This window comes from Notechis scutatus, chromosome Z (genome assembly GCF_049901735.1).
Source record: "Notechis scutatus isolate UNSWTSFEM ecotype Mainland chromosome Z, rNotScu1.2, whole genome shotgun sequence".
Taxonomy (NCBI): Eukaryota; Metazoa; Chordata; class Lepidosauria; order Squamata; family Elapidae; genus Notechis; species Notechis scutatus.
This window is the reverse complement of record NC_142025.1, coordinates 33,805,252-33,831,730: the sequence shown is the minus strand read 5'-3', so window position 1 is coordinate 33,831,730 and position 26,479 is coordinate 33,805,252. Positions and strand designations below refer to the sequence as shown.

General features: G+C 34.1%; 1 protein-coding gene across 27 annotated transcripts in view; it reads left to right on the top strand.

The window, feature by feature from the left end:
- PALS2 (protein associated with LIN7 2, MAGUK p55 family member) overlaps window positions 1–26,479 on the top strand; it is a 249,156-nt gene that overhangs the window by 25,895 nt on the left and 196,782 nt on the right. For 17 of the 27 annotated variants that reach the window (XM_087945384.1, XM_087945377.1, XM_087945383.1 and 14 more), the window contains 10 exons: window positions 6,594–6,746; window positions 7,260–7,412; window positions 7,992–8,219; window positions 11,886–12,017; window positions 13,619–13,718; window positions 14,057–14,125; window positions 15,476–15,637; window positions 17,502–17,704; window positions 20,098–20,226; window positions 21,447–25,694. In XM_087945384.1, the coding sequence (XP_087801510.1) occupies window positions 6,594–6,746; window positions 7,260–7,412; window positions 7,992–8,219; window positions 11,886–12,017; window positions 13,619–13,718; window positions 14,057–14,125; window positions 15,476–15,637; window positions 17,502–17,704; window positions 20,098–20,226; window positions 21,447–21,623 (1,506 nt within the window). In that variant the 3' untranslated portion in view covers window positions 21,624–25,694. Of the gene's footprint in view, window positions 1–6,593; window positions 6,747–7,259; window positions 7,413–7,991; window positions 8,220–11,885; window positions 12,018–13,618; window positions 13,719–14,056; window positions 14,126–15,475; window positions 15,638–17,501; window positions 17,705–20,097; window positions 20,227–21,446; window positions 25,695–26,479 lie in introns of those variants that run through there. The other 10 variants (XM_087945397.1, XM_087945395.1, XM_087945396.1 and 7 more) reach the window with 2 other exon arrangements.

The window sequence follows — 26,479 nt, the reverse complement described above, 5'->3', positions numbered from 1 at the left end:
TATGTGGGGAAGAAAAAGGAAAGGGGGGAAAGAGAATGGAGAATTTAAGACTTAAAAAAACAACCAAAGAAAAGAAAAATAATTCGAAAAACAAGTATAATACTGGAAAGCAACAGAAAAGGGGAATACAGAAGAGAGAAATAGAGGCAGAGAGACAAGGGGGGGGAAGGGGAGGGAGAAGAAGAGAGGGAAGAAGGAAAGGAAAAGAAGTTACAAAGGACCGGAGCAAGATACAGAGAAACAGGACCTATTTAGAGATAATGGGTGAAAATCTAACTGAAAAAGGGATTCTGTAAAGGTATATAAAATTGTATTGTTATATTAGTAATAGAAATAACTTTAGAAAATTGGAATCAACGTATGATTAAAATGAGGGATAAAATAGTTAGCGTAATTTAGTGAAATGTTTGTGAATAAAATAAGTGAAATAAAATAAATGAGAAAATTGAATTAGGAAGGAACGGAAACATTTTAATTAGTTAATGTTTTATAAAATATAAGTGAAGAGGGGGGGAATTAACTATGGAAAGCTTATTATTGTTCCCATAGAAGTATGATATTTAATTGAAAAGTAATGTTAAAGATTGTTAGGGATAACATTGTTTACCCTAACTGTTTTGGGTAAAGATAATAAAATGATGAATCATGGTTTGTCAGATAAAGTGTATGTGACTTTAAGCTAAAGGAATGTAATTAAGGGTGCAGCTGTAAAAGTACTATATAAGCAGCAAGGCACTCTCTGGCTCTTACTGGCTGGCTTATTGAAGACTGCGTTCTTGCTGGATCGGGGAGAAGAAGTGTTGGATTACTTTGAAGATATTTTCTCAACGGAGAGAAAATAAAGATTGGACAGATTTATTGTAAGTGTACTGACATTGGCTATTCAACACGGACTTTGCAAATAGAGTATCCCTGACAAGACTTGACTGAAATTGATATATGACTAATGGACTGTTTATTTGACTATGCTATAATTCTTAAATGGAATAAACTATATTTTTGATAGCACAAGCGTATCTGTATTTTTACTGCGTGTTAACTAGAAAACTTATCTCACACATTTACCTGTCTTCCTATCTGACTTAGCTGCACATTCTGTTTAGTTTGTTTTCCTTAACACCAGTTGGGGAATCCAGGCTTAACACTGGTTATGGGCCCAGAGAGACTGCAAAGTCAGTTTAACTAGGATAAAAACAGGTTTATGTAAAAAGTGAGATTTTTGTGTTGTTACACGTTACAGTAAACAGACAGCTGTGTTTTATCAATTATAGTTTTATATCCATATAGTGAAACATGGCACAAGACAGTCTACAAAGTTTGTCCCTTATATCCAAGCTGGATGGAACAAACTATGTTTCATGGTCTATGAAATGTAGTCTACTTCTACGAAGAGAAGGTCTGTGGAACATAATTGAAAATCCACCAAACGTAGAAGAATGGGATCCTGAAGATGAGGAAGATAGTCAAAAGATAGAAGAATTTAAACAGAAAAATGAACAAGCACTTTGCATCATAGGACTATCATTAACTGATCAGCAACTTGTTCATATACGTGGAGAGCAAACTGCTGTTGGGTGTTGGCAAAAACTGAGGAGGATTTATGTTCGAGATAACGTTGGTGCTCACATAAATCTAACACGGAAGCTTTTCCATACGTATCTCCAAAAGAATGGTGATATGCTGAGTCATTTGAATACTATGAAAAGCATTTTCCAAGAACTTCATGAGAAGGAGTTAATTTTCTCTGAACTACACCAGGTCTACATAATTCTATCTTCATTAGACGAAAGTTTTGATGACTACGTAACTTCCCTTGAAATATTGCCTAAAGAAAGCCTAACTTTAACTGATATCACTGGCAGATTGATTGAAGAGGCCAGAAGAAGGCTTGAAAGAGATCAGTTAAGGAGGGAGCAACCTCAAAAGGAAGATAATGAATCTCCTACTGCATACGCAATTAAAAAGTGTTTTAATTGTGGGAGGAGAAGACATTTGGCAAGATTTTGTAAGAAACCAAAGCGCCAGAATGCTGTAAGCCAACAAAGAAGAAATAAGAATTATGAGTTAGCAATGTATAGTAATGGAGTTGTAAAAAATAATTTATGGGTGGTTGACAGTGGTGCGTCCCACTGTATTACAAATGATAACAAAAAATTTGTAAAAATGTCCAAGAGTTCACAACATATCTCATTAGCAAACGGATGGAACATGAAGGCAAAAGGTGAAGGTATAGCTCATTGTTCTAGGATAAAAGAGAACATAAAAATGTTATATGTACCTCAACTTAAATTTAATTTGCTTTCAGTTAGAATGTTGGTTAGATTAGGATACATAGTTACCTTTAGGGGAGATACTTGTTTAATTGAAAAAGAAGGTAAGAAAATTACTGCATCTTTAAGAGGTGAATTATATGTGTTAAATGATAATGGTTTAAAAGTGGCTAACACAGTTTATGAAAATAAGAAACCTCATGATGAATGTATTCACTTGTTACACCGAAGGCTAGGTCATTTAAATTTTAAAATGATTAAGAGAACTGTTCAACTATCTAAAGGAATAAGTTTGAAACCTTGTAATAAGTATATGCAATGTTCTGCTTGTAATCAAAACAAAAGCAAAGTTATACCGGCAAATAGAGTTGATGGATTTACTACCAAAGAGCCTTTAGAGGTAGTATTTGCCGATATAATAGGTCCTAAAAAGCCAAGTGTAGGTGGTGCTAGATACATATTAAGCATAATGGACCACTATTCTAGGTATGGTTTCTGTTTTTTAATGAAGAGAAAAACTGAAACGTATACAAATTTCTTTAATTGGTTAAAATTTGCAGAGAGAAAAACTAAAAAGAAATTAGTAACTCTTATAACAGATAATGGTGCGGAATTTACAAATAATAAATTCCAGAATAGACTTAGAATGGCAGGTATTCAACATAAAAAGTCTGCACCATATAGGCCTCAACATAATGCATTTATAGAGAGACGAGGCCAAACACTGCAATCAATGGGACGGACTATGTTGTCTGATTCAGGATTACCTAACAATTTGTGGGGAGAAGCTATAATGTGTGGTAATCACATATTAAATAATGTTGTTAATTCAACAACAGGTGAATTACCATTCACTCTGTGGCATGGTAGGAAAGCTGATTTGAGTTATATTCACACATTTGGTGCACCAGCATGGGTGCATATCCCTACACAACTCAGGCACAAAGGACAACGTAGAGCTAAAAGATTAATTTTTGTTGGATATCAAGCAAACCATAGATCTTATAGATTCTGGGAACCAGGTACATCTAGAGTATACTGCAGTGCTAGTGCACTATTCCTAGAACATATAGGATGGAATAGATTAGAGCAAGATTCAGATAATGATGTTATTATAGAACCCTATAAGAGGCAGAAAGAAAAGATTAGTTATAAGAAAAGTCCAATTAAAGAAGAAGTCCACGAAGAGCAAATAGAACCAGATCAAGAGGAAATAATTGATCAAGAAGAGATAGATAGTCAAGAACAGGAAATAAAGGAAAGTCCACCTGTAAGTCCTGTTATACCTAGACGCACAACACGTATAACCAAACCACCTGATAGGTATCAGGCCAGTATTGTTTCCTTAATAGCAATAGCATTTAGACTTATATACCACTCCACAGCTCTTTACAGCCGTCTCTAAGCAGTTTACATCCTATTACCCCCAACAATCTGGGTCCTCATTTTACTGACCTTGAAAGGATGGAAGGCTGAGTCAGCCATGAGCTGGTGAGAATCGAACTGCCAAACTGCTCGCAGCCAGCAGAGGTAGCCTGAAGTACTGCATTCTAACCACTGCGCCACTACTGTTTTTAACTTCATCTTTTAGATTTCAGTAAAAATTCATCAATTAAATTCATTAATTTGTCACCTCAAAATTAGCATGTGAAAAAAGGGTAGCTGTATATAGAGCATAGCGAGTTATAATTTGAAGCTTCAATATTGTATTTTTTCAGTACTCAACATATGACCACAACTAAGCCCAAAATTTATGTTGCTAAGTGAGAAATTTGAGTTTTGCCCCATTTTATTACTTTTCTTGCCAATTTTGTCAAATGAATCATAGCAGTTGTTAAATTAGTGACACAGTTGTTAAATGAATCTAGTTTCTCCATTGATTTTGCTTGTCTGAAGGTTGCAAAAGGTGATCACATGACCCGGGGACACTGCAACCACCAGTGCCATTGTAACTTTAAATAGTCATTAAATCAACTGTTGTAAGTTGAAGACTACCTATATACATTTAATAGATAAATGGCAGTTTCTTCTCCAAAAGGGAATTATTATTTAAGTAATCTTTGACTTATAACCGTTCATTTAACACAGGGGTGTCAAAGTTGCGGGCCGTGGGCCAGATGAGTCATGTGCTGGCCCCGCCCACCCCCGGTTTAGCAAAGGGGGGGAAAGTCTAATACGTCACATGGCGCTACTGTGACATGAGTTTGACACCCCTGATTTAACAAACACTAAAAGTTACAGTGCAGCTGAAAGAAGTGACTTACAATCAGCCCTCACATTTACACCTGCCACAATGTCCTCACAGCCACATAATCCAAATTTGGGTACTTGGCAAACAGCATGCCTTTTAATTCATTGCAGCATCCTGAGATCATGAGCCTGCCAGTTGTATCCTTCCTAGCTGGCTCCAACAAGTAAAGTCAATGGGGAAGCTATACTTAACAAGTTAATAATGCAGCAAAAAAGGTCATAAAATTGGGCATGACTCACTTAATGACTGCATAGTGAATTTTGTTCCTAATTGTAGTTGTAAGTCAAGAGCTGTCTACTCTGACCTCATGAAAGGATGATTTGAATTTCGGTTGCCCCCACCTTTCTAGATATCAGACGGAAAAAGATAAATGTGGATATTCATTACTGTACAGGTGAAACTCGAAAAATTAGAATATCATGCAAAAGTTCATTTATTTCAGTAATGCAACTTAAAAGGTGAAACTAATATATGAGATAGACTCATTACATGCAAAGCAAGGTAGTTCAAGCATGATGTGTCATAATTGGGATGATTATGGCTTACAGGTCATGAAAATTCCAAATCCACAATCTCAGAAAATTAGAATGTTGTGTAAAGGTTCAATATTCTAGGCGCAAAGTGTCCCACTCTAATCAGCTAATTAAGCCATGACACCTGCAAAGGGTTCCTGAGCCTTTAATGGTCTCTCAGTCTGGTTCAGTGGGAATCACAATCATGGGAAAGACTGCTGACCTGCTGACAGTTGTGCAGAAAACCATCATTGACACCCTCCATAAGGAGGGAAAGCCTTAAAAGGTAATTGCAAAAGAAGTTGGATGTTCCCAAAGTGCTGTATCAAAGCACATTAATAGAAAGTTATGTGGAAGGGAAAAATGTGGAAGAAAGAGGTGCACAAGCAGCAGGGATGACCGCAGCAAACTCACCTGACCTGAACCCCATAGAAAATCTATGAGGCATTGCCAAGAGAAAGATGAGAGACATGAGACCGAACAATGCAGAAGAACTGAAGGCCGCTATTGAAGCATCCTGGTCTTCCATACCACCTCAGCAGTGCCACAGGCTGATAGCTTCCATGACACACCGCATTGAGGCAGTAATTGCTGTAAAAGGGGCCCAAACCAAGTACTGAGTACATATGCATGCTTGTCAGAGGTCCGATATTGTTCTATGTACAATCCTTGTTTTATTGATTGCATGTAATATTCTAATTTTCTGAGATTGTGGATTTGGGGTTTTCATGAGCGGTAAGCCACAATCATCGCAATTATGACACATCAAGGCTTGAACTATCTTGCTTTGCATTTAATGAGTCTATCTCATATGTTAGTTTCATCTTTTACGTTGCATTACTGAAATAAATGAACTTTTGCACGATACTGTTAATTTTTTGAGTTTCATCTTTATTCTCAGTTACAATCCAGCTGAAGATAAATTTTTGGGATAAAATTCCTTTTGCTTTTGCTAATTTGGATACAGTATGTGTGATTTATACTTACCTCAGTCTCATTTACCTTGCATTAAGTTTTTAGCCTTATCAAGTAATGTTCAGGGCTTAGGAACCTATGCATTTTTAAAGCAAAAAATCAGACTTCTATGATAAAAGTAGACACCATAAGGAAGCAGATATAAAATAATAATGATTCTAGTTTACTAACATTTCATGGTGATATATATATTTTAATGTAACATTTTATTTTGTAAGATATTTAGTATTTATAACATAAACATCACCTGTGGTGAGAATCTATACCAGATTCTAAAGCATAAATGTGCCTTACTATTTCCAAAAGGCTCTGTATTAACCTCATTATCTTATTTCAGTTACCAGGAGTAAAACAACTATTCAGACAAGTATATTTTCATGCTTTATTTAATGGAAATGCTTTTTTTTTTCAAGGGTCCTATAGCAAAGATAAAAATCCTAAATTACACTGCATGAAATAACAATTTGCAGAAAGTGCAATTGGTCTACCTGAGTTGTTATCAAAACACCTAGTAAGTATTGTAAAATCAATGGTAAATTAAACAACGTTTTCTTGTTAGTATGTCTTATTCTATAATTTTCATAGGCTCATGAACGATTAGAGGATTCTAAACTTGAGGCTGTGAGTGATAACAATCTGGAGCTAGTCAATGAGATTCTTGAAGACATCAGTCCATTAATAAATAAAGATGAAAATATTGCTGAATTGGTTGGTATACTAAAGGAACCTCACTTTCTGGTAAGTACATTTTCTAGTCTTAATATTAAAAATATAAATTATATTTATATTAAATATATTTTTGTTCAATTGCTATAAAACATATAAAAATAGGTTTTGCTTTAAAGACAAGACTTTATGGTTCAGATCTAAAAACCATTGTGTTAATGTTAGACAAGTTGATATAACTTCAGATGTGTTTGGCCTTGATTAATAACTTCAGTTACCATTTCTATTTAATTTACTTCAGATGAGAGCATAACAATTTTTTTCTGAGCAGGATCACATCTGTTGATTTGAGCTGAAGAAAACATATTAGAATGAGCAACCCATACAAAAATTGTCTGTATGATGAGTAGAGTTTATCATATTTTGTAGTTGCTATTTACAAAACTGAGAGTTGCCTTATTAATATTGTAGAACCATTCTGAATTGCCAAGGAATGGCATTCAAATTATTCTGTATAACTCTAGGCAAATTATAGCTGGGAAAAAAGGTATTAAATGTATCATCTCATCCATTCTCTATTTACAGTCACTCTTAGAAGCTCATGATATTGTGGCATCAAAATGTTATGAATCTCCTCCCTCTAGTCCAGAAATAAATAATGCTTCGGTGAACAATCAGATAGTACCAGTAGATGCTATTCGTATACTTGGCATTCATAAAAGAGCAGGGGAGCCTCTGGTAAGTATAACTTCCCCTCCCTTAAATATGAAATGTATCTGACAGACTTGCATAATCGGTCTCTGTTGTTACTTTAATTAAAGTTATAAGATGGTAAAATGCTTCTTGAATAGAAACTAAATTATAAAAGTATAGTGGGAGAGGCATAATGTTTTTGAGGCATTAAGATATTGACGCAGTCCAGTGCTTTTGTGGGACTGCAAGCTTCTGTGAGTGTATATGAAAGAAGGAACAACAAATTTCATTGAAAATACTAATATGCTCCAGGGAGAAGAAATGCTAAAATCTTGTTTTCATGTTCTTCAACTAGTAAATACAATAATGAATAAATTTATGCTAATAAGTTAGATAAAGATTAGAATAATTGTGTTCAGTAAATTGAAAGTGTGAGAAATCCATGTTTGTAAATCAATTTCTTATATGAAATCCTCTTGCTTTTGGATTTCAGGATCATAACAGTGTACAGTGTACTCTTATGTGATGTCAACTAATAAGAAATCACAGTGTTAAGATTCTAGTTCTGAAATGGGGATAAATGTTTCAGAGATAAACTCTGATGCCCTTCAAATGTTCATTTAGGGTGTGACATTTAGGGTGGAGAATAATGACCTGGTGATTGCAAGAATCCTTCATGGAGGAATGATAGACCGACAAGGTCTCCTACATGTAGGTGATATCATTAAAGAGGTTAATGGTCATGAAGTTGGAAGCAATCCAAAAGAATTGCAAGAACTCCTGAAGAGTATTAGTGGTAGTGTCACTCTGAAGATTCTTCCTAGCTACAAAGATAATATTGTTCCCCAACAGGTTAGTAGTACTATCCTTGATTTGAAGCTATATAGTGAATGTTACTTTGTTTTCTTTCCTAGGTCTAATCAAATATGTTTTAATCTAGCTATAGTCATATTTAAAAGTGACAGCTGTCTGCAGTTAATATTTTGCTAAGAGCCGCTTAAAATTTATATGTAGATGCACTATAGTTACATATAATTACAGGAATTTCATTCAGAATGCAAGCATTATAAAGCTGCAGCTTACTACAGCTCAAGTATATGAAAATATACACATTGCTATCTATTATTATTATTAGATTTGTATTCCCTTTTTAACATATTTTAGCCAACTCAAGCCAGCTAAATCTAATGTTCCTACCTATTTTCCCTACAATACCACCCTGTGATGTGGGTTGAGCTAAGACTAGCGCAAAGTTAGTTCTAGAACTCTACAGTCACCTAGTTTCTAGGCCAGCTGGCTCTCTATTGAAGATGAAAATGGATGTTAATTTCTGAGCAACAAAATTAATGCAATAATTTTAGTAAATTCTTAAAATCACAGGATGTTTGGTCAATTCCTTGAGAATAAAATTATACATTAAATTTTATTGTTTTTTTTAATTTCTTTCTGGCCTATGTACAAATGGCACATGCACTACACTTCTTATTTTTACTAGTTTTCTTCTTTAAATTCTTGGCTTAAAAATTTAATGTCTGGAAAGAACATCCTGTCACTTGGATAAGTGGTTAAATGAATCTCAGGCAATGACTGCATTTTGCCTGAGATGATCAAATATAACTACAAATGGTCAGTGCCTTTACTGTCGTGTGTGTGTGTGTGTGTGTGTGTGTACCAAACCAGACACATTTCTAAGATTTTTGGGGTACCATTAATTGTCCTTACCTATAAGAAGGGTAAGTGGGACGATTCAGCTAATTGTAAACCAATTGGAATTTAAACAATGAACATCAGTCATGGACAGATTCTAGAAGGAATCTTAAGGGATAAATGGGGTGACTTTAGGGATGGATAATGAACTGTTGTTCATATTCTGGTAAATGGCACTTTATTCAGAAATATATGAATAATTTAAATTATCCTTGTATCCATAATATTTGGACTTTAGTCACTTTTGATTCCATAGTAGGAAGATTTAATGGGGTAAGCTCAACACATCATGGAGAGTCAGTTCTTCCAGCTGATGTTGTATCTGTATGCTGTTAGAGCTACTCTCTAATGAAATATGGATGCAGCATGGTTTGCATCAGAGGCATATTTTAGCCATTGCCCTGTTTAATCAGTTCATCAATTCTGTGATTGAAATTGTGAACAAATCAAATAGCCATGCCCTTAAACTTGCAGGCCGCAAATATCAATACTGCTAAATGCAGATAATGCAGTCCTTATTTCCTATTGTGCTGTTGGACCACAGAAGGATAATTCTGTCTATGAGATGAAATATAAAGGGAAACTCTAGAAAAGCTCATATAGCCAGTCTCTGGATTATGAAAAAGATCTGTTCCCAAGTCTGTCCTTAAGTTGAATTTTTAGGTTAAGTCAGGTGCATAGGGTTCTTATTTATCATCCTTTAGTCAGATTTGAATATATAAAATGGCAGAGATGTTCTGAAGCTGTCCAGTGTCTTCATGAATATTACAAGTAGTATAGACATTTATTATGAACTCTTGTATTTAAGTTTTTTTTCCATATAATAGAGTTTATGGAAATTTATTAATAAGTGTGAATTATCTGTTAGTTGGGAGTTCTCAGCTCAGAGACTGCCTGCATTTTTAAACATCTGGCAGTGGTTTTCTATTCTAAGGGAAATAGGATGGCACATCATGATTACATCTGTAGAATGATTTGAAGATTATAACAACCATAATATGATTTTTCTTCATTAAGGGAGATGGCTTAGTTTGACCTGTTTTGAAAATTTTTCAAGCAAAAATTTCCACCTGGAGCTCTATGCTGAGAAAAATATCCTGGAGATAGCCCATACTAAGTGTTTAAGGACTATACTCACTACACCCAGGATAAATTGTCAGTGCCTTCTTTAGGTTGGATATTTGAATGCCCCAAATTTGAGATTAAGATATAGAGATTAAGGCTAAATTATTACTTAATTCCACTTGTTTTCTTTGGGACCTTACCCATTAATAACAGCTGAAAACTTCCCACTAAATTTGAGTAATCTTGTTGGGGGAATGGGAGAAGATATTGGCATACGGCAAATATGCTCCTATAGAAGCATATTGAAATTCAGAGACAAATAGTTTAACTTTTAAAAGCAGCACTGAGTTGTCATAGGCTTGCTGGGGGAGTGATTAATCTGCCGTAGTACATTTCCCAAATTATGGGAAGGTTGTTACTGAGCTAGTTATATAATATACTCTCTTTGGCATTTTTACAAAGAATATACTCTTAAGACCCATTAGAGAAACAGGTCTGCCATTATAGAACAAGGGATGTTGAAGTAGGCCAGCATATGTTATTTTGCTGTGACATTTACAGGTGTATCCAATATATATATATATATTCTATCTTTTCTTCAACAATATCTGGCTGAATTAGCATTTTTTATGTTATTTTCAGATGCTACATCTTCCATTATTCAAATGGTAGCAAAATATTGTGCAGCAGCAGTGAAAATGAGGCAGCTATTATTGCAGTCTTCCATAATTATAGCTCATGTATTAAACATTCTGATATTGTTATATAACTTTGTATAATCTTGTTGCAGTTTGCAATGTTTAGTTGTATCCTAAGTTTCTGGCCTTTTAGTACAATAGTTTATTATTATGTTTCCTTTATATCTCAGATATCAGCTTTCCATTGATTTTAAAATCTTATTGTAGAAAAATATTCATGTTTAAGCAATAATAACATTTTTTTGAAAGCCAATACTTTGTGATTGATTGAGTCGTAGCCTAGTCCAATCTCACTATGTAAAAAGTAATTTTGTCTTTTCAGAACTATGATTTGCTGAATAAACCTAAAATGTTTTGATGCAGTATTTGGAAAATATTACTTTGTAACAGAAGTTATGTATTGGAGCTTTCTGTAGCATCTATGTATTCACTGCTTTTTAGTCATGCTTTGTTTAAAAGACTGTTTATAAAAGACAGCGCAACACACTTCATGAAATAAAAACAATCCTGAGAACTGACTGTAAGATGTGGAATGAAACAAATTAACTTTGAACAAACATGAAACTGCGCAAAATATCTTTAAAATTGTTTCATTGCTTTAGTAATCATTGAAATGATTATTTAATGTAAAGGCAAGTCACTTTGTTATGACATTAATCGTAAACTTTCAGTCTGTTGCATTGGGACAAAGTTTTCTTCTGTTGCAGATGGCAGAATCTTCTATGCGAATTGAATCCTGGAACTCTTAATTAAAATATTGCTTTCACTTCAGCTCACTTGACTGCATTCTGAGAATAAAGACATCTAAAAAGAATTGGGATCACTAAAACACAAATTATAAGAATATAAATGGTCACATGATAACTGTAGTAATTCATTTCAAGGGATTTTTACAGCTTGAATCTTTATCAGAAACTTAATTGTCATTCAGAATTGTCCTCTAGACAATTCTGCATTTTGCTGAAACAAAAAAAAAAAAGGACTTGCTAAGCATTTGTAAGTCTGTTTGAATTGTTGTTCTTAAGCTATTTTTAAAATTATTTTCCAGGTATTTGTGAAGTGTCACTTTGATTATAATCCATTCAATGACAATCTCATTCCATGCAAAGAAGCTGGTCTTAAATTTTCCAAGGGAGAAATTCTTCAGATTGTTAATCGAGAAGACCCAAACTGGTGGCAGGTTAGAGACCATTAAATTTAATACAAATTTTCAATGCATTAATCCAGTGTTCTGCTTAAATACATACCACCTTTGTTTTTTTTAAGGCTACTTTGGATCCTGTGAGGAATTACCATTGAATATAATTTCAAGCAAGAGAGCTAGTTTGGTGCAGTGGTTAAGAAATCAGTTCTAGTTATATCCTAAGAACAAAGTCAGCTAGGTGATCTTGGGCCAGTCACTTATTCTCAACCTTAGGAAAAAAAGCAATGGCAAACCGCTTCTGAAAAAGCTTGCCAAGAAAACTGCAGGGACTTGGAGGAAGGAAGGAGAACACAAGACAGAAAGTCAGAACTGTTTCATGAAAGTGGAGTTGATCCTTAGGCTATCCCTTCCAGATGGTCAAATTATAATTCTGTCTGTGAAAATATGAAGTGATACCAGGCTTGTCTTGAGATAATATGCAATGTTGTGCTCAGTTAGAATAACCAAATTATACAATTTGCCAAATTATACAAATCAGCACACAGATGTATTGCAGTATACTTAATAATTGTCACAGAAGTGTAGCCTAAAAGGATATTAGTAGCCTTTATGAGACTTATGAATAAAAAAACCATCCATGCTTTTGGGAGGGGCTTCTTTTTTGCATGTGTATATATGCATAAAATGCCAAAATATGGGTATTGGGTGTGTTGGTGTGAGAGGTAGAAAAAAATACCGGTGCATCGGACAGGCTTATTTAAAGAAGGAAAAGTTCTCATTAATGTAGTTCTGTGACAGAAAATTGTTAATGCATATGAATCTGTTCTTGGCTGTCCTCTAGCATCTGTTATAGGAAGAGTGGCTGGATTATTTATGCAGACACAAATTTTTCTTAAATTTTTGTTCAGTGCATTCTAACACAGCTAGCTTTGGGTTGTTGCTATGAGGGAGATTATCAGTCTTGATATTTCAGAAGGAATACAAATGGAAGAGAAAATTTGAATAGAATTCATCTAAGCATTTGGAAAGAGGATACCGTTACTTTAATTCTATTTCTGCTTACATTGTTAGATATAATCAAGGTAAATCTGCCTCCTCAGTATATCATTGGTTTTTACAAATTAAATGTTCTTATGTTAGTTAGATGATCTGCATTATGTAATCTTATTTTTAAGCATAGATGGCCATAAAGTAGGGCTCAAATGACAGAAGATGTATTATGACGTTTTAGTGTCATTTTGGCTTGCTGTGTGTGCACCTTGGTATCTAAAGACCATGTACAAGTCTTTGGTACATGTAAGAAATCCTGAATTAAAGTGCATATCTTTTCATTCAACTGATTTTATAAAAATAAAGGGATTTTTAAATGCATTTTGTAACATGTACTTTTTTAGGACTCCTCTTAGAATATTTACTGAAAAATAGGTTTTGGGTGTTGAAAGGTGGGTAAAATTTTTTAGAACAGTCAACTTTTCTTATACTTGCACTTTATGTTCCGGATACCTTGTCTACTAGTGTGTTACATGCTTTGCATCCAACTTGTTTATATGAAGAGATCTGAACACTAAATTACTTTTGACAGCATTACAACTTATAATGTAAAAATCAATTTTGTTACATACTTAATTTTATTTCAGGCCAGCCATGTCAAAGAAGGAGGAAGTGCAGGTCTTATTCCTAGCCAGTTCTTAGAAGAAAAGAGGAAAGCATTTGTTAGACGGGACTGGGAAAATTCAAGTAAGGAACACAAAAATATCATTTTTATTATGTTCATTCTTCAAGTTTCAAGTATTATGAATAATGGAGTACATTATTGTCCATAATTACAAATTAATAATCAAAATAATATGCCTTTCTTTCTAAATTCTGAATCTTTTCTGCCATCTGCTGGTACTTAGTTAAAATTAAATAGGGAGCATTATAACCATAAATCTAAATAATTTATTATAGCTATATAAACAAATTTAGCAGTTGCAAGCAGTTAGGGTGATATGGCTTTCAATGGAGTACATTAAGACTTCGTTCCAAACTAATCTAACAAATTGTAATTTCAAAAATATCTCATTTGTTTTTAGGTCCTTTCTGTGGGACAATAAATAGTAAAAGGAAGAAAAAAATGATGTATCTCACAACTAGAAATGCAGGTTTGTGAATTTCAGCATTACATACTAGAAAAATAACTTGGCAAGAACATTTAGAAAGTTATTTATATTAATTTAGCTTAATAACTCAGCAAAAAAAAAAACAGATAGTAAAATTGAGTGTGTTCACATGCTGACCATAGAACAACTAATTATTGTCATGTATCAAGGACTATCTGTATCTCCAATGGCTGTACATACGCATCCAGGAAGTAATTCCAAATGAAACTGATTTTTTCTGAGTTTTCCTACATGTAAAGAATTTGATATCCCTTGTCATGGTGTAAAAATGTATATTTACACTGTTTTGCTAATTTATTTTATAATTCAAATTATCCTTGAACTCATGGATAATTTAGCTTATCATGTCCAGCAATTTAATACTGAAGTGAAATGGGGCACATTAATGATTTTTTTTTTACTATTGTATTAAATAATTTAGGAGCCCTATGTTCCTGATTATATTTAACTTTCCCAGAAGTATTTGGGAACAAAGGGCTCCTGTACAGCACTGTTTTTAAAAAGTAAAATAAAATAGCCATGCAGTAATAGGAATCCTACTACAGGAAAAAAAAAATCAAGCTGCAGCTGTTGTATATTACATCATTCATATAATTAGCAATGTTACTCTGTTGACCCATCTATATTCATATTATATTCATCATTTGAAAACTATTGTATGAAATCAGAGGTAGAATCTGAAGGACCAGGCCATATGACTTTTCACCCAGTGCTTTCCCAAAATTATCATTTCATACTTTGTAATTTGTCTAATATTAGCATGTAATGTGTAATTAATTTTAACTAGGTGTAAATTTACATTAAATCAAATGTAATGTCCCAGTCCTATTAACTTTTGGCAGAGGGCTTTCTGTCAGAACTTTCAGTGGCCAGATTGGATACTGCCCCACTGCTGAAAATAAATACATACATACATACATACATACATACATACATACATACATACATACATACATACATGTACTATTTTCAATGCTGGAAATAATAAAAATGGATTTCACTCTGAAAGCCTTACATGGGTAGGTTACCTTCCTGTCCTCGAAGTAATCTGTCCTTCCTGCTAAATAAGGTAAGTGCACTGCAGATCCCTTTCCTTAAATAGTGTCACTTAATAGGGGCCTCTGAGGCTCTCATTCCCAGTGGCTGACCCAACCCACCTGAGACAACCTCCCACCTGAGATTCAAGAAATCACAAATTGATTGGGTTGAGAATAACTGTCATAAAGTTAACCAATGAGCTTCATGGCTGATTGGCAGATTGCAATCCATAGAGTTGTGAAATTTATATAATGTTCACATTGCTTTGATTTTAACATGTTCTGTTGCATCTAGAATTTGATCGACATGAAATTCAGATATATGAGGAAGTAGCAAAAATGCCTCCATTTCAAAGAAAAACACTGGTCTTAATAGGAGCCCAAGGAGTTGGCCGAAGAAGTTTGAAAAACAGATTTATTGTACTGAATCCCACAAAATTTGGAACCACAGTCCCATGTAAGTTTTCATAACACTCTCGTTTGTTTGCTTATTTTACATTTTAAGCATATTTCTTTGATTCCCTGATAATCTTAATCTCAGATAGATGTTATGAAATGATGTAGTGTAAGTACAAGTTAAAATTGTCACTATCATCATTTTAGCCATTGTCTATCCACTGCAGATGAAGGCCTCTTCAGCATGTTTCCAACCAATATGCGACAATATCAGCAAGTATTGCTGGCTCACTTGGCAAAAGAAAGCTCAGGACCGTATTGGTTGGAAACTACAGATAATCCTTGAGGTATAAGAGTTTACTTAGTGACCATTCAAAGTTACATGATAACCCTCCCAAGTATTTACAACACAGTTCGGAAATTAAGAATGTTGCAGCACCACAGTAATCATTCACTTACAAACAATTGCACTGCAACATTTATCCTGCCTATTCCCCTCTCCAGCTCCCCACAAATGCTTTCCCCCATCCTGCTGTGCCATACTCACTTACCTTGTGAAGATCTGTCTCCTCTCTGCCACGGTTTCTTTGAGAGTGAGACAACTTCGTTTTCAGTTGTTTGCAAATGGTTTTCACACTGACAATGAAAGATTCTGGGGGCTGTGATGTCACATGACTTCAGACACCCATCCGCTTTTGCAGAGAATAGATGCCTGAAGTCGCGCGAGATCACAGCCCCCAGAACATTTCATTCCTGATGCATGAAAAGCATTTGCAAACTGATTGGATGCTGGAAGCGAAATCATTCTGCACACAAAGTACAGCACAGAGAGGACAGAACTTTGTAAGGTAAGTGAGTCCAGCACAGTAGGATGAGGGGGAGGGAAGCAATTGTGGGGTGCATGAGGTATCTCAGTGGGTCAGGGGAGGCCTTGAATGGTTTTTTCCATCACCATGGCCTTCCCCACCCTGAGATACCTTGTTCACTTAACGACCCGCACATTCAATTAGTGAATGCATGGGTGAAAGCAGAAAGTTTTCAAATGTAATTTGCAGGCTCCATTATATTCGTAACTCGAGGATTACCTGTACAAGTTAAAATACTTTGAATAAATGCATTTGAAATTGGGTGACTAGTTCATTTTTTCTAATATTGGCATGTTTTACATATCTGGCAGTAAAATAGTATCAGCAAACAAATAGGCAGTTGTGCTTCAAAGCATATTCACCTGGGAATAAGCCTAATTATAAGTACTTCCGAGCACACTTTGGGATGCATTATATAAGGAATTATACAGATTGGAATTTAAACTATTGTATGGAAGTTCATTTAAACATTTTAATTATAAATAGTTGGTAAAATACTAAATTTTTTCAAATACAGATGGGAGAAGCAAAAAATCAAATTAAAATAGCTCTGCAGACTAAAAGCCTAATTTGGGGAGCTTTCATGTGATCTCTGCAGCCCCCAGTCCTTCTCTCATGTTTATATCTCAAGTTGAAATGTTATGAGCTGTGGTGGTACAATGGTTAGAATGCTGCAGGCTATTTCTGCTGACTGCCGGCTGCCTGAAGTTTGGGTGTCACCAGTTCAAGGTTGACTCAGCCTTCCATCCTTCTGAGGTTGGTAAAAAGAGAACCCAGATTGTTGGGGGAAATATGCTGACTCTGTAAACCGCTTAGGGAGGGCTGTAAAGCAATATATAAGTCTAAGTCCTATTACTATTGCTATTTCCTGAAACATAGGAATTATTTTATGATCCATAACAGGAAACCGTTCTTGGACTGAAGAGCCTTTCTTCTAGCACAGGAAATCTACTGTATTCAGATCTTTGTGTCTTTCTGTAAAAAGAAAGACATAAAAGCATACCTGCTATATTTTTTTGTATATTATTGCTTTGCTCATATGTCAATTTATTTATTTAGTTACATCACGGAAACCGAGGGATGATGAGAAAGATGGACAAGCATACCGGTTTGTGTCACGAAGTGAAATGGAGGCAGATATTAAAGCAGGAAGATATTTAGAACATGGGGAATATGAAGGAAATCTTTATGGTACCAAAATAGATTCTATCATTGAAGTGGTTCAGACTGGAAGGACATGTATCTTGGATGTGAATCCACAGGTATGCTGGTGTAATATTTTAGTAGCCAAGTGTCAGTGGGAAAATTTTGCACCTGATCAAGTTGGAGAATCTTTTAAGAGTTGAATTTTCTATAATTACATTAATTTGAGTAGCGGGCTTTACAAGAGGGCTAGGCTTTCTTTTTCAACAAGAAATGGGGACTACATCATACCTTGTTGTTGCCAATGATGGTCAGAAAAAGCAGCATTGATCCTTTTGCTATTTTAGCATGTTTTAAAGGCTATTTTCACAAGATTTAAGTGGCCATTATTACTCTTAATCATCCCCAAGATTGTACATCTGAAAAAATAGTCTTTAACAAATTCAGTCCTGCTTACATGAAGAAATTTGTAAGTTGTTGATTTCCTAGTTATCTCTAGAAGGGAACTAGAACTTATATATCTGAAAGGAATGCTTTCATGACTTCACTGTATGTGTAGAATTTTATTGTTCGCTTATAAACTGGCTTATAAAGTTAAGCCAAAGGCTGTCTGGATTGGCATTTATAGCTTCATAATGATTGTTCTTCATCTTACGTTCCCTACCATTACTGCATGTTTTCCACCTTCTTCTTTGGCCAATATTGGCTATTGTTTCCAAATGGTGGAGATGTTGATTGTAGAAGCAGTTAGATGGATAAAAAATAAGCCTTTATTTCTTTTATTTTTTGTGGCTGACTTCAGGTAACTACATGAAAAAGTCCATGTAATTTTCTTAGCAACATTTTCAGAAGGGATTTACCATTGTTATCTACAGCTTAGGGAGGGTAACTGAAGGGCAAACAAGAAGACTTAATCACTAGGCCAGACTAGTTCCCTTAATCTCTGGAAAATTAGATTTAAAGCCAATGGTAGTGGGATGGAAACTTCTTTGCTTGGAAACTGTATGTTTATACCTATACTGGAAAATTTGAAAAGAAGTCAATTAAAATAATTAAGATTGGAGAAGGGAGGGAAAATAGTATTAATTTAATCCTGCCCATCCTTCACTCAATTTTGGGAGTGGTTTCCCCCCAACCTGATCTTAAATATCCTATAAAATTTGATATGGCTCTGAATCCAAATTAAGTTATGCAGATTATTGGGTTTAGAGGAAATCTATTTTGACAATCCATTCCAAAAGGAGGTTTTGTTGGAGGGGTGGGGGATGCCTATCAATGAGTGTTGATTCTTGGTGACTACCTGGACAGGTCCCTGCATTTTTCTGGCAATATTTCAAAAATGGCTTATCACTGCCTTCTTCCCAAAGCTGAGAGAGTATGACTGGCCCAAAGTCATCTAGCTGGCTTTATGCCCAAGGCAGGACTAGAACTCGCTGCCTCTTGATTTCTCCTCTGATATTTTAATCACTCACTAAATTGGCTACTTGCATTCTTTGTGATATAAACTTTTTTTTATTAAGACTTTGCCTGAAATAATTCTTACAGTTCAAATCCCACCAGGCTCAAGGTTGACTCAGCCTTGAGGACCCAGATTTTTGGTGGCAATATGCTGACTCTGAAAAATCATTTAGAGAGGGCAGTAAAGCACTATAAAGTGGTATATAAGTCTAAGTGCTATTGCTATTTCTATATATAGTCTTTCTCACATTTTATTTTTTTACTGGGTCTCGTATGCATTTTTAATTCTTCATCATGTTGTGTGACAAGTCACTTTTTATTTGCATTTACTTATTTTGCTTTTTTTTAAAAAAAAAATGAAATGAATACTGAAATATTTAACCCTATATAATAACCCTAATGCTATTTTCAGTATTGAAATGTTTAACCCTATATAATAACCCTAATGCTATTTTCACTACTGAAATGTGTGTAGAAATACTTGAAATTTAACTAGAATATGGTAATTGTAACCTGATAAATATACATTGTATTGTTAGATTACAGAAGTATAACTAAAGAAAATTCCCCCTATCATTAGGTCCTAATCATTTTGAGAAGTATAAAACTGAATTGAAATGTAGATTTAGAAGTCGCTTGACTGTAATTTTGAGCAGTTTACAGTTTAAGAAAACACTACAGAAAAAATTTCTGACACACCTTGACAACCATATTCTGTATCTCATCACTTTTACTAAATCTACCACTAATATCCTGGGAGAACTGCCGTGTTTGTAATGACTTCCAGAACATCATCAGGGCAGCAGTCACATGGATCTCTTGGGGCATGTAATTTAAGAGGCTGAATGCAATGGCAGAAAAAGCACGCTTCCTGTGTCCTAATAGATGGCATCGTTTGACTGAAAGGATTGAAGCATGTTATCTATTAAATAGGGGAAAATACATATTATTCCCTGTGCTATAATGAAAATCTGAATAATGTTAAAGCTGCTTACACTGACACTGCCTATTTTCCAAAAAATTGAATGCATAACTTAATTCTTTTTTTCCCCAGGCACTTAAAGTGTTGCGGACATCAGAGTTTATGCCCTATGTAGTTTTTATTGCTGCTCCAGAACTTGAAACCCTGCGTGCAATGCACAAAGCTGTAGTTGATGCAGGAATTACAACCAAGCTTCTAACAGTAAGGAAAATTATCATTTTTTAAAAAAAAATGTGAGTAGTTTGTTTTATCAGCATAATTAAAGCTACACTTAATATACTACAGGCCATCTTCAGATTCCTTTCCCTCTTTCTGCTTGGCCATTTGTAGTTCTTGGACTTTTATTAAACTTTCTAGGTGTTGATTGTTGCAGATTTTTATTTCATTCTATTATAACTACCTCATCTGTTCCAGACTAGTAGTTTGTTGGTGTGAGGCAAAGAATGTATTGATGTCTCCCAATACATTTTTAAAATGTATTATGGAGCAAGAAGTTATTTTAATTCAAATAACATTCCTAATCTAGTTTTTTAATTGAAAAGTGGGGCTCACTTCTAGTTACTGTAAACATGTGTTGTTAATCTGTTGTTTATGACATTCTGCATTTAAATATATGATACTATATTTATTCATTTAAAATTGCCAGAATAGTATGTATTAAAATAACAGTTTGGATTCAGACTGTGTTATGGAAGTCAGCGGGATTGGTAGAAAGCTAATAAGGATAATTTCAAATATCAAATATAATTCTAAATATAATTAAATATTCCTAAGTATTCACACACTTGTTAGCCTAATAGGTATATGAAGCTCTACTGAAAGAAAGTGAAAAATAATTTCATGAGTAAACTATCAGGCAAAATAGCTGGATAAGTTAGTGTCACAGAAGGTGGTCATTAAGGCACCTTAGTCTTCAGCTGCTACAGCTTTATAAATAAATATCTGCATATTAAAATGGCCCAGGAAAATGTTCATTGACAAGAATGGTCATTGAAGAATGTGGCTAATGTGGTTCATACAGTTTGATATAACACGAAATGTAGCTCTTTTGTTATTTTTGTTATAATTTTTTTTTGAAATGCAGGATTGTAATAAATATTGAAATATTTATTTCTAAAGTAAGATGTCAAAGTATACATATTATGTACATGTTTAAAGAGTTATACATATAAGAATCCCAAGAACTAGACTGTAACCTAATTAAGAACATCTATTATAACTAAATAGCTGTTTGCACTCTCATAGATTCCTGTACCAATATATTTTTAGGAATTCATTTTAAATACTTTTTTCTAGAAAACTGGTCTTGCTGATCTCTAAAAGATTTTTTTTAATGCAGGCTCTCAGTTTTAAACCTGACCCTAGTCGCTTGCTTTTTATAGTATTGTTTTATTTTTATTTTTTTGTCAATATTTTAATAGGATACTGATTTGAAGAAAACTGTTGATGAGAGTGCACGGATCCAGAGAGCTTATAGTCACTACTTTGATCTGATTATTGTGAATGACAACCTAGACAAAGCTTTTGAGAAGTTGCAAACTGCTACAGAGAAATTGAGGATGGAATCACAGTGGGTCCCGATTAGCTGGGTATACTGACAGTTCTTTTAAAGATGAAACAAACATCACGTTATGTTAGTCGAAACACTATACTAAGAAAGTATTGTACAGTGGTGCCAGGTACTTGGCAGGACCCAATATGTTTTTATTTTGTGTATATTAATATTATGCTAGTCAAATTTTTATACAAAATGTTGACGGGAAAGTGTACTTAATATGTAATTTATTTTAATTTTTCTAACTTTTTACAAATAACCTTTTTATTCATATCACATGAAGGAAATGCGTTGAAGCATTTTTATAAATGTTTTGATTTACTACTTTGCCTTTATTCATCTAAAGAACTTCCCAGTCATTCATTTATACATTTGATCTTACATTTTCACTGTGATAAGGAGAAAAATACTTGAAAGGGTTTTTGTAAAACTTTGTTTTAAATCAAATGTTTCATCTGATTAATTTTTATTATTTAGTTATAATCCTTGTCCTAATTAGCATATCTCCTTAACATAAGCAGAATTTTTAATAAAGCAACCAGCACTGAGCCATGTTATTGAAGCATATTTGCTTAATGTTTATCCATGTTTTACAGCTGTTTTGTCTTAGACAGATGTACTGTAGACTTTTAGTAGATTCCCTTTTTACATAAATGTAAAAGCAATATCTTGAACTTTCTCTAAGAGTCCCTTTTAAAAAGCCAACATTTCAACCCATTCAGTAAGTATTTTTCAAAGAATTCTCGTAATGTAAATTCATTGTGTTTGAGGTAATGGTGAAGTAGCCTGAAAGAACCTCATGCTACAGAGTCTTAGTGAAGAGCTTAGCATGTAGAATGTATGTTCTTAGTTGTGGAAAACTCATAGCTTAGAGGAACAAAATATGCTTTTTTTTTTTATTATGACCTCGCTCTGTATTTGTATATTGTTCTATGACAACTGGTTTTTAGTTTATACTAGAGTATTTATGAGTGATTTTGTGTGCTATAAAATGTGATGTGATGGGGCTTCGAGCTGATCCTTTGTGTTACATGGCTTTATTCATCAAATAGAGTGTGAAACTAAAATTATTGTTAGATGCTAAAATTCAGTGTTATTTATCAAAGAATTTATTTTTGTTTCACACTCATGTTTTACAGTGTTAGCTAATAACTCTTCCCTTAGTTTGTTCATTATCTTAGGTTCATATTTACTGATTGCATAAATACATTTCTGATAATATTCTATTGAGGAGATGTAAATATGGATGATTACTAAGAGGGAATAATCTGATGATCATGTTTTATATTATGCCTGCTATTATAAATAGATCCATCCATTGCTAACATACAGAGGGCCTGAGGTGGTTATCTCCCCATTTCATTTATTTTGCATATGAGTTTGGACACTAGGATTACAGAGCTTATTTTCAATACCAAAGTATCATACACAAGATGCAAACAATGAAAAAATATTGGAAAAGACCAAGACAGTCCAAACTTGGCTTTTAATTATTTTGGCTTTTAAGATGCACAAGGAAACAGGGTTTCAATAGTTTTTAGTTTATATAGAGAAATGTTGACACCAAAAAGATATTGTATAAAAAAAAAACCCTTTGTGGTATTTTTTTAAAGACTTAAGTATATTTTGTAAATGTTATGCAAATAATTGCATATCTGTGTCTTAATTGCTATTAGTATTTAGAAATTAGCTTCTAACAATATGAGAAATTTATTTCGGTTGCATTAATTCTGTAGATAGGCTGATGTTAAGTATTTAAAAAAATATGTACAACTGAGTCTGGAAAAAAATTGCCAGTACCCAAAATGACATTTTACTCTGTAATTTCAATGTCATTGTAGGGTTATGAAGTGAGATAAAATGTAAAAATGACTATACTTTTATTGAATATAATGTTTGAATGGAGGAGATTGGAAGACATTACTGAATCCTCAAATCAAATAACCTCTTCTCATTCCTTTGTTTTCTAATATTACATTAGATACATTCCAATTGGTTTGTTGCTACTGCTCTTTGCTTAGATGAGAGTTTGGGCTGCATTTTAAGTAGCCTTGATTAAAGTTTTGTTCAGATTCTACCTGAACTATCTTAAAAAAATAAAATGTTCTCAAGCAGAATATTCACTCTACTGTCTTGTTTCTAGCCATTGATTTATCCACTCCTATTGGAAAGCAGAAGATTTTTCAAATTGGCCTTAGTTCAAGGAAAGTTTAGCAAGTGATTAAAGGAATTTGGTTTTAACACTCAGAAGCTCAGTGCTGTCAAAAGCAAGAAGAAAAGCAGAATATCAGTATTTGCCTTAATGGCTTTCTAAAGAAATTGTTGACAGTAGGGAATTGGTCAAGAAACATTTTATATTTTGCCTGGGCAAGACTTTTTATGCTGGTACTCCTGTATCTTCTTAGGGGAACTGCTCCTGTCACAGAATTCACTCTTGGCATTAGTGTGGGAATTTAAACCATAGGCCCTGAATGTAACAGGAATAGTTAGTTCACTGCTCTGCATAAGAATTACTACATTTGATATAAAATACATCTCTATGCTTAGAGACAGCATATCACTGCACATAGTTATGGACCATTCACTGTTTTTGCTGCATCGGTATAATCCTAGCTATGAAGAAATTAAAACTTTGAATACAGAGACCCATGAATTTATCCTCTCACTGAATGGCAGCAATGAGAAGTATGTAACAGGCAAAATACTTCCAAAGACAGTACCATGCTTAAGTTTAGTAAATGAGGTGCAGAATGGATTAATTCGCAAGGTGTAAATCAGAGGCAGAACATTTTAAGTGTCCTAATTTCAGTTTTTGGTATTTTTGTCTGAAACTGCAGAGTTCCTGTCAATGATCTGAACTTACATATTGCAAATTCCCATGGATAATAAATCCAGAATATACAAGAAATGTTTTACCACTTTCCTAAGCTACAATAGGTCATACTGAATTGGGGACTATAAAGTTCATGGAACATATAATTGTTATGTTTATTTAAGCTTTTCATTTATCTTAAATTTATAATAAAATGCAGAATATATGAATCATGCTGAGTCAGACCTAAATCAAACCTAATTTTAATTTCTAAAATCGGGGTCCCCAACCCTTGGGCCACAGTCCACTACCGGGCCATGGCCCATTAAGAACTGAGCCGCAGAAGAGGAGGGCAAGAACATGAGTGTGTTCAGTGCCATTTGTATGCACAGCGGACTGGCTAGCATGTGTGCATAGTTCCATTTGTGAGTGACAGGCACATGTGTCCGCCACTTGCGCAAGAGGAGTTGCTTGCTCACCCACCACTTCTGAGGAATCATCCCCTCCCTGATGGTCTGCAAAACCGGCAAGATTAAAGACAGCTATTTTAAATGACAATTTATGTTGGTGCTTCAGGAAAAACTCTCTATTGAACCTATTAGTGTCACAGATAAGCAGCAAGTTTAAAATAATTATGTACAAAATATTTGAGGTGGTGGGGTTTTTTTTTGGTTTTTTTTGTGGTTAAGAGATTTTGAAAAAAAATACTCAAAAATAACAGCAATAATTTAACTCCTAAGATATCTACACAAGATCTGGTAAATCCTGTCAGTAATAATAAGGCCTCAAGCATGGGGTTCATAAAAATGATGAGGTATTGTTTTAGCAATTTGTGGAATCAGCAGCATCTGCTGTTTTTGAGAAAGATGCAGAATTTGGAATGCAAACTGTCCTATTCAAATCTGTATTCGATACTGATAGAATGGATTACAGTTAAGTATGCACGTTTGGAATAAAAATGTAAAGGGAAGAAGTTTTTTAAAATATTTGTTTGAAATTCATTTAATTTTAGTTCTTGAGTAATTTTTTATTTGCTCAGAATCAAATAGTCTACATCAACCGCACATTATTATTATTTTGCTTTGTTTTGTCTTGGTTCAATTGGCATAACAAATCTTGGAAACTTTCAGAGGAAACAAAGCAACCCTTAAACTATCTCAAAAGCTTTCATCATGTCATATTGAAATATTTTTGTTTATGACGTAAATTGCTTTGGATTAGTTTTCCAATTAAAGTTAAACATGACTGGAAGTATGTATTGGATAATCCTTTCTTTACAATATTAAAATGGCAATATCTATGGGGGAAAAAACCACGATGAGATTCCTAATGCGTCTTACATGTCTATTTCATTACATGGTATAGGTAGTCCTCAACTTATGACCAGTTTCTTAGCAACTGTTGAAAGTTACAATGCCCCCCCCAAAAAAGGACTTATTACCTGGATGTGAAGTTCTGGTGACCACCCCCCAGACAGTCACATGATCACACTTTGAATACTCAACAATTGTTCCATAAATATGCATTTGCAGTGTCCTGAAGTCATGTGACAGCAATTTACATTTTTTGCTGGGAACTGCTGTTTACTTCTGGCTTCCAGAAAAAAGCACCCATATATGGACAATGAGTTTACTTAACAACCATTGCAAAAAAAGATCATAAAACTGGGCAAGGACTAGTGATGATGTACTTAAAATCCAGCATCACTAACAATGGTAATCCTATTTTCAGTTGTGGTAAATTGAGGAATACCTGTATTTTAAAAGTATAGATCGCTTGTATATCTTCTTTCTTTGAACGTCCTTGCCTTATGTGGGCTTTCTTGACAGAACTGAATTTCTTTGAAGTGTCTTGCTTCAAAGAATTGTCTATTTTTAAGATCGAACACTTTCCTACTGATCAAATACGATAGCTGAGAATCATGTCCAGTCTCACAACAATTGATGTTAGTTGTGCCCTTCCAATATTGAGGGTAAGATCTGATTAAATGTTCAAGTGCATATATGGTAGTTATATGTTTTAAAATGCAATGTTAGCTAGAGAAAAATGTTTTAATTTGGAAACTGTATTAAAATAATATATCTTGG